This window comes from Lepidochelys kempii, chromosome 11, assembly GCF_965140265.1.
Source record: "Lepidochelys kempii isolate rLepKem1 chromosome 11, rLepKem1.hap2, whole genome shotgun sequence".
Lineage (NCBI taxonomy): Eukaryota > Metazoa > Chordata > Testudines > Cheloniidae > Lepidochelys > Lepidochelys kempii.
This window is the reverse complement of record NC_133266.1, coordinates 16718665-16730843: the sequence shown is the minus strand read 5'-3', so window position 1 is coordinate 16730843 and position 12179 is coordinate 16718665. Positions and strand designations below refer to the sequence as shown.

Here is a 12179-nt window from a genome sequence, read left to right as displayed (position 1 = left end):
TCTGTGTCCATGTCCTGATCACTCACGGGACCGCGCTGACGTCGCCTCCTCGCCCGGTATCGCGTTGCCATGTTCTGGTGCTGCATATACTGCTGGATAATGCGTGTGGTGGTTGATGTGCTCCTAATTGCCAAAATGAGCTCAGCGGCCTCCATGCTTGCCTTGGTATGGCGTCCGCACAGAAAAAAGGCGCGGAACGATTGTCTGCCGTTGCTCTGACGGAGGGAGGGGCGACTGACGACACAGCTTACAGGGTTGGCTTCAGGGAGCTAAAATCAACAAAGGGTGTGCCTGTACATCAAGGAGTATTTCAGGCAGGACTGCACGGAGGGTTCCAATAAGAAATGGTGCACCAAAGTTATCGTTAAAAGAAAAGGAGGACTTGTGGCACCTTAGAGACTAACCAATTTATTAGAGCATAAGCTTTCGTGAGCTACAGCTCACTTCCTCAGATGCATATCGTGGAAAGTTATCGTTGTTATTGGAACAAGGAGGTTAGCCTGGCCTCTGATTGATACATGGCTAGATTAACCTCGCTGCGCCTTCTCTGTGACTGACTGCAGTGTGATCTAGACAGGGGAGGAGGAAAATGAGTACAAAACAAATCTGGTCTATTTCTTGTTCTGACCCACTCCATCTATCCTTTACATCTTTGGCTGGCAGCAGACGGTGCAGAAGGACTGCATGCCATCCACATCTCATGGCTGCTTGGCAGAAGATGGTACAGTACGACTGCTAGCCATCTTCATCTCTTGCCTGCCTGGCATAAGATGGTACAATACGACTGCTAGCAATTTTCATCTCTTGCCTGCCTGGCAGAAGATGGTACAGTACGACTGCTAGCAGTCCGTATCGCCTGCCCGCTCACCATAAGACAGTTCAATAGGACTGCAGGACTAAAGAGAATGACCTGGTCAAGTCACTCCAAATTTAGTCCCTGCGCCCATGTCTGCCCAGGCGCTCCCAGCCGACGTGGCCAGGAGCACCTCGGACACGACGAGGACGACTACCAGTCGTATTGCACCGTCTGCTGCCAGAAGGCAATGGGTTGCTGCTACTGTGCAGCAAAGCCGTACCGCGTCTGCCAGCACCCAGGAGACATAGGGTGACGGTTACCTGAGCGGGCTCCATGCTTGCCGTGGTATGGCGTCTGCACAGGTAACTCAGGAAAAAAGGCGCGAAATGATTGTCTGCCCTTGCTTTCACGGGGGGAGGGAGGGTGGGAATGGGGTCCTGACGATATGTACCCAGAACCACCCGCGACAATGTTTTAGCCCCATCAGGCATTGGGATATCAACCCAGAATTCCAATGGGCAGCGGAGACTGCGGGAACTGTGGGATAGCTACCCACAGTGCAACGCTCCGGAAGTCGACGCTTGCCTCGGTACTGTGGAAGCGCTCCGCCGAGTTAATGCACTTAATGCACTTAGAGCATTTTCTGTGGGGACACACGCACTCGAATATATAAAACCGATTTAAAAAAAACCGACTTCTATAAATTCGACCTAATTTCGTAGTGTAGACATACCCTAAGAGACTAAGTGACTTGCCCAGGGTTACAAAGGAAGTCAATGGCAGAGCCAGCTGAACCTGGGCCTCTTAAATTCTGAGCTAGCACTCTGTTGGATCATAAGAGGTACACATACGTGCTCCAAAAAGTATCATTAATGTGTATCTGCATAGTTCTTCCCCACCATCCAGCAGTGGCACCTTGTTACACAAAGTGCAATTCCAGGAATACATTTCTAATGCCTTTCTTTTCTCCATTCATTGCATCTTTCTCTTCATTTTGCTCTTTGGGCCTCAATCTATATTTGGACACACATAGCTACTCCTTTTGTATCTGGGAGAGGAGGTCAGTAGCTGGAGGGGAATGGCCCAGCATGTTTGGGACTCTGAAAAGCATCCCATCCAGTTTAGTAATGGCATCAACACTGCCAAAGTTTGGCTCTGGTATCTGGATCCTGCAAAATCCTGGGACAAACTTCCGAAATTGTACCATCAAAACAGAAATAAGGGTTGCTTCTGCTATTACATTGCAAAAATCTGGTCTGGAACGCATCTGGTATACAAAATCTCTAATTTGGCATCAAAAATCCCTCTAAATCTGGATAATTTTTGTTTAAATACCATCCATTTTTACCATCTAAAGTTGGTATATATGTAACTTCTCCCTGTCCACCAAAGCAGTCTAGATACCACTGTATCATGGCGTAACACTGCCACAAAAACACATATCCAGCAACTATGTCCTGCTTGGTCCGTCTGGATTTTGGCACTGAACATCAAAATCATGCTATTACTATACAACCATACAGGACTTAAAGTTGAAAAGGTGGGCACATGCTTATATTCTTTGCTGTATTGGGGCCAGAGTGCTCAAAACTTTGAAGAATTGATTAAATAAAAAATGAGAACTCAACTCACAGCTGAAGGGCCTAATTCTGCAGCCTTTTCCCTTGGAAAAGCTCTCATTGGCTTTAATGGAGGTTTTGCCTGAGCAAGAGCTGCAGGACTCCAACCCCTACTTTGCATTGTATTCCAAAAAGAGGAACCTACAATATATCACAAGGTACTGAGGAAAATGCTGCAAATTACACATACTCTATTTGTAAACACGAAAACATCCCAGTACACAGATCAAATCTGTGCTTTTGGCTTTTTGCATGTAAATCCCATTGTCATTTAGTAAAACGGAAAATGCAATATCATTGCTCTTCTGCAATGTCATTTTTAATATAGACTCAGACCAGAGAAACAACACATAAACTGACAGGAAAGGACGGCAATGGAATTATTTGCTACATTTGTATCACTTTCCACATAAGCTACTCTACTTTTTCCTTGTCTTTGTGCTGTCAACCCACAGAAAATGCTTAGACCAACAGAAGAAAACTACTGGACGTTTTCCATATTCTGCATTAAAGTAAGTGCTTGTGGGTTTGATTTTACATTTACTAGTAAATGGCACTACTATTGAAAAGAAATAATCAATATACTCTTATAGCAGCTTTTTTATTATTTCTTCTCCATTTCAGCTGTAGTTCTAAAGTGCGTTATGTAGACTAATCAGAAGCATTATGTTAGGATATTGGATGCTAGAGAGCTATTAGTCAGTTATCATGCTTTCGCTGTTTTTCCTGGACAAAAGTCCCTACAGCAAAATGTGATCAAGTACTTGCAAGAGATACTGTTTTGCTCCCTGAGTCACAGTCTCCTTTGATATTTGGAAGGAGGACAGCACTCAGGCTATAGAAGTGCCTTTTCTTTATCCCATGAAATTCCATTCTGCTTTTTCTGAGATATTAACCCTTAAAAACCTTCAATTTTACCTTCCCTTTACTTGCCTTCTTCAGGAAAATGTTGGCAGCACCCAAATGTTCTAAAGAAGCAGCAGCGGACACTGTCCTGAGAACACATGGGAACTATGAAAGCAGCTGTAGCAGTGAGGTAGGAAAGACACTTGGGATAGGTTCCCCATCCGCAAACCACTGCACAGGGTCCCATTGAACCATACCTTCAGGAGGCCCTGAATGAGACAGAAACTAGGCCAGGCTGTCTCCCACCTCCAAATCCTCCCCAGAACTGTTATTTGAACCCAGTTAACATTCCTCCCACATGGCGATGTCATGACATCAAGCTTGCTACAAAGCTGTAGATGTGCAGAACCACAGTTACACCAACTCTACTGTACAGAAGTGAAATGTGGGCACAGAGGAGGGCTGAAGAACCCCAGATGGATGATTCTTGTCATTTTCATCAGCTGCTCCACATCAAGTGGCAGGACAGGATTAGAAATGAGGATATTCAAAACCGAACCCAGCAACTGCCTTAATCAGCACTGGTTTGGTTTTAGAGGTTTTCTTGGGGTGGACATATTATTAGAATGACAGACCAATGAATTTCAAAGCATGTGTACCAAGGAATGTGTCTACATGGCTGGCAATCATGTGGGTGTCAAAAGCTTTGGTGGTGTGAGAAAATTGCCAGTGATGGTTATAAACTGAATATACAACTAGGCCACCTTAAGTACTTTGCCAGAGATCGATCAAGGTGGTGCTCAATGTGCAAGGAGGCCACATCCCTTTGGGATTTGCGGACGATGGTGATAAAACACAGGGCTTGTGGCAAAGCTGCCATAATTGACCCCCGACCTCTTAGATTGTACAGTTTTTTTGGGTGTAGGGGGTAGGGAAATGGTCCTTCTATGTCTCATGTGAAGCATATGGCACATTTCTCAGTGCTATAAATAATTAATAAAAGGACACTGCCAATTTTTTTAAAACAGGTCTTATTGTTATTATTTTCCCACTTATTTTTAGGGGATTTTTTTATTGTAAGAAGAGCTACTTGCTTTTTACCAATGGAAAAAAATGCATATACTAGCTACCACAACGAGTACATGATTCACAAAATGTACTCCTGGGAGACAGCTACATCTGTCTGCTCTTGCATTTGGACGCTTCAGAGACAGAACCAAGCAGTATACACTTCTGCATTTAATGCGTAATCCATATTTATATGGAAACTGAGTACTCCCTCATCCCACCATTTCAAAAGACCCTAATTACTGGGAATTGAGTTTGGTGGTGCCTGCAGCCACTGTTCCCTCTAAGCAGTGCGGGTACGCACACAGATCCTAAACCCCGCGCACACAGCGAAACACTGCGCACACAACAATTTGCACTGAATAATTTTTTTCCACGCACAGCCTGTCAAAAATTAGAGGGAACATTGCGTGCAGCCCTCCTCCCCAATCCCACTATTTCAACAGGGCCAAATTTACAGGAATTTGGTTGATTGTGGTTTAATCTTTGCAACTCTTCCTCCCTCCATCCAACACTCAGTTGTCCCTGCGTCTTTTCCCAAATAACAGAAGGCGAATAATTCTTTCTGCCTCTTTATTCAAATAACTGGCAGATCTTTTTTTTTTAATTGATCCTCCTTCAAAAGGACCTTGAAGAATCAGGTGGTGAAACCAAGGCTCTTTAAAGAAAAATAAGTAGGCGGAGAGGAGCCCGCCCGCTTTACTTCACACCCGCTCGTATGGGCGAGGACGAGAAATTGGACGTCACTGAATGGTTCGGTTGTTGCGCCCTCCCACCTCGCCGTGCTGCGCTGGGAGGGACGAGGGAGTCGGCCATCTTGGGTTCGCCCGGGCTGTGAGCGAGCGAGCGGGGGAGGGACTGGCTGGGTTGCGGAAGTGACCGCGTTCGCTCCCCCGTCGTGGAGAGAGAGCGGCGAGAAGGAGAGACCAGGGCCCCCCACCTTTCCCCGGCCGGCACCATCTCTAGCGAGGAGGATGGCAGGGCGGCTACCGGCTTGCGTGGTGGACTGCGGCACGGGGTGAGCGCGGGGGCGGCGAGCCGGCGATGAATGGGCAGCAGGGAGACTGCTGACAGTTTGGTACCAGGCACCGAGGGCTGGGGGGGGGTGCCCCCCTCCCGTGTGGGTGCCCGCGGGGGGTGGGGTATCTTCTTCACCCCCCGGATCCCGCCCCGGTGGGGAGGCTGCAGGGACGTGTCTTGCCCCACAATAGCCCCCGCTGGGGCGGGGGTGTCAGCGGGGAGAGGAGGCTAGAAAGCGGGGGAAGGGGTTGAAGTGCCCCCCTCCCCGTTTCTCTCCCTCCTCCCCTTTCCGCGCAGCTCCTTCCCTCCTCCGCCTATGGCTTTGTGAGCCCGGGCTCCCGCCCCAGGAGCACCCCCCTCCCCCAGATCTGGGTGGGCGCCGGCTCCCACCCAGACTTCAGCACCCACCCCCCGACTCCCTGTGGGAGTGGGCCTCTCCCCAAGTAGCACCGTCTCCCGCCCCCAGTTTATTTTGGGCTGACTGTGCAGGGGCAGGGTCTGCTCTGACCCTCCAAAAATCAGTCTGACTCTGGGGGCAGGGTTACACCCTAAGGTGAGCATTCTCCCCTCGCCCTCTTGGGTTTTTTTTTTGTAGGGTCTCCTCTCTACCCTAATCTCATTCATTCTGCTCTAGAAATCTTCCTGTCTCGGTCATTCAGGAAGCAATGTTCCCCACCCTTGACTGAGAATCTCTCAAGACCAAGCTTGCTGCCTGTGTCTTGAAGGAAGCAGGCTCCTGCTCACGGGCTGCTGAGGTTAGGGTGGACCCTACTCAGAATCCAGATAGGATAGCAAAATGATAAAAAAAAAAAAGCATTATTTCTATTGTTCAGTCATGTAATTGTGTGCATTAAATATTCTGAGCTCACGGGTTATTGCTAAATACCATGGGTTTTCTTTTTTAATATATGGATCAAATAATTTATTCGGTATTACTTCTCTATAGGGGAAACCCTCCCCCCCTCTTCTAGTGAGCAAGCGCAGCGGAACTTCCTTAGTTTTGTCAAAGCCTCTTCCTGCTTTCAGGCTTTTATACCTTATAAGGCAGTTTTCAGTGTCAAACCTGAACCAAATCCTTTTTAGAAACTATTTTGTATTTAGCAACTACCCGATGACGAGGAGTAGAGAGAAAGTACCAGTGATAGCGAATGCAAATACATGGAAGGGACAGAGGTTCAGAATTCCTTTCAGTTGTTGTCTGTGTTTGCTGCTCCTAGTCTTCCCACTGTGTGCAAGACCGTGTGGGTAAAAGTAGGAAGTAAAGACTGAGTTTGAACTTGGAAGGATGGTAGTAGTGTACTGAGGAAATGCAAGGATTTTTTTTCCTCCTGTGAGCTACTGATTAGTGTATGATTTTAAAGATGGAATGATTTATTTTTAAACATTCCAGAAGGCTTTATTGTAGCGTCTATCCAAAGATTTTTTTTGTAGTGGTTCTAGCTCCTCCCTCTTCTCTAGGGAAAGTGACTGTGTTAAGTGACAGGTTTCAGAGTGGCAGCCCTGTTTGTCTGTATTCGCAAAAAGAACAGGAGGACTTGTGGCACCTTAGAGACTAACCAATTTATTTGAGCATAAGTTTTCGTGAGCGACAGCTCACTTCATCAGATGCATTCAGTGGAATTCAGCTGTATATCACAAAAGCTTATGCTCAGATAAATTGGTTAGTCTCTAAGGTGCCACAAGTACTCCTTTTCTTTTTGCGAATACAGACTAACACGGCTACTCTGAAACCTGTCATAGGTAAGGTTGCATTTAGAGTTACAGCAGGAATAAATATCTTGAATTTATATGAAGTGTGAATGTACTCTTTCCTTTTGTATATCACATTTTATGTATTAGATAGGGATCGCTTTGTCATATTTGGTTTTTTTTGAGCATGAAGTGTTTCAGTGAAGCACCTACTACAAGGGAATACATGGCCCCTGCCCTGAAGAGTTTACAAGCCTAGAGCCTGTAAAGAGAATTACTTATACCTGCAATGAATTTCCATTTTTTATAGAGGTCTTTGTACAGGAGTAAAGGATCCCTTTTTATTATTGGGGCCTACCTTTAAATAGGGGAGTAAGAGAATATATAGAACAAGGATTACAGTAATGTGCAAAAAGAAAGGAGTACTTGTGTCACTTTAGAGACTAACAAATTTATTTGAGCATAAGCTTTCGTGAGCTACAGCTCACTTCATTGGATGCATAGCTTATGCTCAAATAAATTGGTTAGTCAAATAAATTGGTTAGTACTCCTTTTCTTTTTGTGAATACAGACTAACACGGCTGCTACTCTGAAACCGTTCGTTATTACAGTAATGTGGTTACTCAGCAAAGACATGTATAGGTCTTGAGGGTTCTGTTTCTCTATTTGTTTGATACTTTGGTGTTTGTAGGCCCCACAAAATGTACTTAGAGAGTCTTGTACTGACATTCTAATTATGAGACTCTTCCTGCCAGTTTTCATTTATATCCACTAAACTAGTGGATCTCAACTTTTCCAGACTACTATATCCCTTTCAGGAGTGTGATTTGTCTTGTGTGCCCCAAGTTTCACCTCACTTAAAAACTACATGCCTACAAAATCAGACATAAAAATACCAAAGTGTCACAGCACACTGTTACTGAAAAATTGCTTACTTTCTGATTTTTACCATATAACTATAAAATAAATCATTTGGAATATAAATATTTTACTGACATTTCAGTGTATAGTATATAGAGCAGTATAAACAAGTCATTGTATGTATGGGATTTTAGTTTGTACTGAATTCGCTAGTGCTTTTTATGTAGCCTGTTGTAAAACTAGACAAATATCTAGATGAGTTGATGTACCCCCTGGAAGACCTCTGCGTACGCCCACAAGTACTTGTACCCCTGGTTGAGAACTACTGCACTAAACTATCATCTTTATTATTTAGAATAACTTAGTTAATTATAGTATATTTTTTAATAGTTAAGATTACAATGAGACTTTCTTTATAACCCCAGTTTTCATATGCTTTGATATTAAAAATTCTCCTTTTGGGGTTAAATTTTCCACGTTTAGAATTGATTTTTCGTGTGTGGGGGGAAGCATGAGCAAAATCTCTTGAGCCACTCATTCATGGAAAAGGGAAAAATACCATTTCAGGATTTTAAGGGCTTTTCTGCTTGCCAGTAACTCTGGTGGGGACAGAAGGGTGCCCTCTATGCTTCACGTGTGAATAGGCTCTGTGCTAGATTTGGAGGTGGAGTTGAAAATTTTAAAACTTTTTTTTAAAGTTTTTTTTTAAGTATTTTTAAATCTTATAACTTTTTATTATAAGATTGAAAATAACTTTTGACCATGAATACTTAATAGCTGCATGGACTTTTAGAAGGGCCTAGTGAATCCTAGCCCACTTTGCAATATTAAAATATACAGCTCTCCAGCTGTTGACACAACTTTTAAAAGTGTCTCATTGAAATACACATCACAGTTCATCAAAAATAATGTAATTTATACTTTTCTGTTGCTGCTGCCATTGCAGTTGCTTTTTCAATCTGCTACTGTCATTTAAACCTCCTGTTGAAGAAAAGTGATTGGAGAACCAAACTAATTCTAAAAAGAGGATCAAATCAGTTTTATATTGTCCACTGGCCAGATGGAAAACTTGCACAAAGATCAAGGGAGAATATGGCCCTGATAGTAGTAACTAACATTTAGTTGAGCCTACTTGAGAAATATTAATACAATGAGAGAGAAACTATGCGGGGTACTATTCAGCTTCTGTTTTGGTGTTTGGGTTTTTTTGCCATTTGCCCATGCTAATATCTGAGTTGCCCACACCACACAGGTAATGTGGTAAATATGCAGATGAGATGTACATTTGGGCACCAAAATTAGTTGAAAATTTGGCTTTTAGGAACACAGAACCAGTGGTCTGTCTAGTGCAATGCTATGTGGATGATTTAGAGGAAGGTGCAAGAAACGCAGCAATTGTCAGTTATGGGCTTTTGACTCATGGGCCTTGTCATAAATATAAAGGGAAGGGTAAACCCCTTTGAAATCCCTCCTGGCCAGGGGAAAGCTCCTCTCACCTGTAAAGGGTTAAGAAGCTAAAGGTAACCTCGCTGGCACCTGACCAAAATGACCAATGAGGAGACAAGATACTTTCAAAAGCTGGGAGGAGGGAGAGAAACAAAGGGTTTGTGTGTCTGTCTGTAGTCGTCTTGGCCGGGGACAGAACAGGAATGGAGTCTTAGAACTTTTAGTAAGTAATCTAGCTAGGTATGTGTTAGATTATGATTTCTTTAAATGGCTGAGAAAAGAATTGTGCTGAATAGAATAACTATTTCTGACTGTGTATCTTTTTTGTAACTTAAGGTTTTGCCTAGAGGGGTTCTCTATGTTTTTGAATCTAATTACCCTGTAAGATATCTACCATCCTGATTTTACAGGGGGGATTTCTTTATTTCTATTTACTTCTATTTTTTATTAAAAGTCTTCTTGTAAAACACTGAATGCTTTTTCATTGTTCTCAGATCCAAGGGTTTGGGTCTGTGGTCACCTATGCAAATTGGTGAGGCTTTTTACCAAACCTTGTCCAGGAAATGGGGTGCAAGGTTTTGGGAAGTATTTTGGGGGGAAGGACGCGTCCAAACAGCTCTTCCCCAGTAACCAGTATTAGTTTGGTGGTGGTAGCGGCCATTCCAAGGATAACGGGGGTAATATTTTGTACCTTGGGGAAGTTTTGACCTAAGCTGGTAAAGATAAGCTTAGGAGGTTTTTCATGCAGGTCCCCACATCTGTACCCTAGAGTTCAGAGTGGGGGAGGAACCTTGACAGGCCTATTTATCATCAATATGGGGCACTGGCACGTTGTCAGTTCAGAAAGACACAGTTCCAAACATGATCTGAATGCAAGTTTTCTTTTCAGAACCATAAGGGCTAGAAACTAACTTCTTAACAAAATGAAAGCTTGAGAATCTAATCTGTCATGTGGGCTGGATAAATAGTTAGGTGGGACTATGGGTCAGCTGTTTGACACCACTGACTTAGTGTATGAGCAGTTTCTTTTTTATCAAAAGTGAAGAAAAAGAAAAAAGAAATCGACTATATGAATGCCATGGTAAGTCTACTTAATCAAAAAGGGTCAGGAAATGCAAGTTATCCTTGGACAAGCTACCTTTCTAAAACGTTTCTAGTCTGAAAGTAGGCCTTGGAATGTGTACCTGGTTCAGGAATCTTTATATAAGCTACCAAGGGAAGCAAGTACTACTAGAATTTTAGGTGGTACACATGACATCTTGCCAATATTTATTGTTTTTGAGAAATAATTGAATAAGTCAAAGAAGATGATACCTCCTCAATTGAAAATGTTATTGAACCAATCTCTGAACCTTTTTTTTTAATGCTGGAACACCATTCTATTTTTCTCTCTCATCTGAACATGGGTTCTCCATTTTGTTTGATTCTAAACTAGCGTTTAGGTGTGGGAAGTGTCTTATTCTGATGCCTTTCTTGTGAGGCTCCTTTTTTCCCGCTTGTGGTCATTGCATGGTGCTTAGAACTTTACAGCTGCGTAATGTGGACTAACTTAGACTGTGAGGAGTGAGAGACAGTGCATGCTGTCACTGGACTGATTCCAGTTTTAATTCTTTGGATGATGCAATATCTCTGATTGTTTTGTTTCTGAGAATGTTGCATACTTATTATTGGGTTTTTTTTGTCATGAGTTGCCTTAGATTTATCTCCATGTTCAGCATCTGCAAGAGATTTCAGAAATATCACTGCCCTTGTATATTTACTGTCAGACTTGAGCCTATGTGGTTTTAAAAAAAAAATCTTAAATGAGACTAGCTTTTATTAAGACAAGATTTAATGGCATGTTTTGTCTACAGTTCAGTAGGATACTTTTTCAGAAGACAACTGCTTCTAATTTAAACATTATCCTGAAGTAGAAACATGTTGCAACATGACTATGTAAACTGGTATTTTAATGCAAGTCTGCTCTTGACAAACAAACACCACTTGGTTACCTCCTTAAATTAATATGTTAAGCGGTTAAACCAGCACAAATGCATATGATGCTCTGGACATTTTTATTCGTTGGGCAGAATGCCTGCATCACATTATATGGAAGAAATGCAGTTAAAAAGCTGTACATTTTACATCCCCAAAAGATTGGGGAAAATCTTTAGCAAGTCATGATCGATGTGGGTAAAGTGTCTTAATTTTCCTTTGTGTACTGTCACAAAAGCAGAAGTCAGTGGGGGTAGTCTTGTGTGTCCCGTGGCCAACAGCAGGGTTTTCTTCAAGTGCAAGACTTGACTTTGGAATTTGCTGTTTCTCTCTGCCCAGCAGACTCCTAGCTAGTTGACTTCAGAGCTTAATAGATGACAAATCTTTTCTCTCAGGCTTCTTCTGATGGATGTTGGAAAGCTGTTGGCCTATTCTAGGGGGTGGGCCTGATTTGTTGACTTTGTCTGTGTAGTGGTATGTTACGAAATTTTATACATACCTGTATGCTAAAATCTCTTCCAAAATTCTAGGGCATTTTGTTTTACCCTTTAGTTGGACACACTTTCACATGTATTAGCTATAATATAAAGTGCATTTTAATGTTTTTCTTTAAGATAAGTAGATTATGTGGATGAATTTGAAAGTAATGACCAATTAGCAATACAGCATATGTCCAGCTCTGTCTTGTGTGTTGAAATACAGAGGCATACTGTTAGGACACTCAAAAATGAATGTGCAGGTCCCAAAGGATGTGGTAGGAGAAAGGGAGCATTCTGTCAATGCCAACACAAATTACATTTGTAATACAAATGTAAACATTCAAAGCCATGTGCCATTTCTTATTTTTGAGAACTGCATTC

At 42.8% G+C, this 12179-nt stretch overlaps 1 protein-coding gene across 2 annotated transcripts in view; it reads left to right on the top strand.

Moving 5' to 3' along the window:
• The first annotated feature begins 5126 nt into the window (after positions 1-5126).
• The window catches only part of ACTR3 (actin related protein 3), a 54344-nt gene continuing 47291 nt past the window's right edge, over positions 5127-12179 (top strand). Inside the window, exon 1 of one of the 2 annotated variants that reach the window (XM_073305261.1) lies at positions 5127-5347. In XM_073305261.1, coding sequence (XP_073161362.1) covers positions 5304-5347 — 44 coding nt within the window. In that variant the 5' untranslated portion in view covers positions 5127-5303. The remainder of the gene's footprint in view (positions 5348-12179) is intronic. The other variant, XM_073305260.1, reaches the window with a different exon arrangement.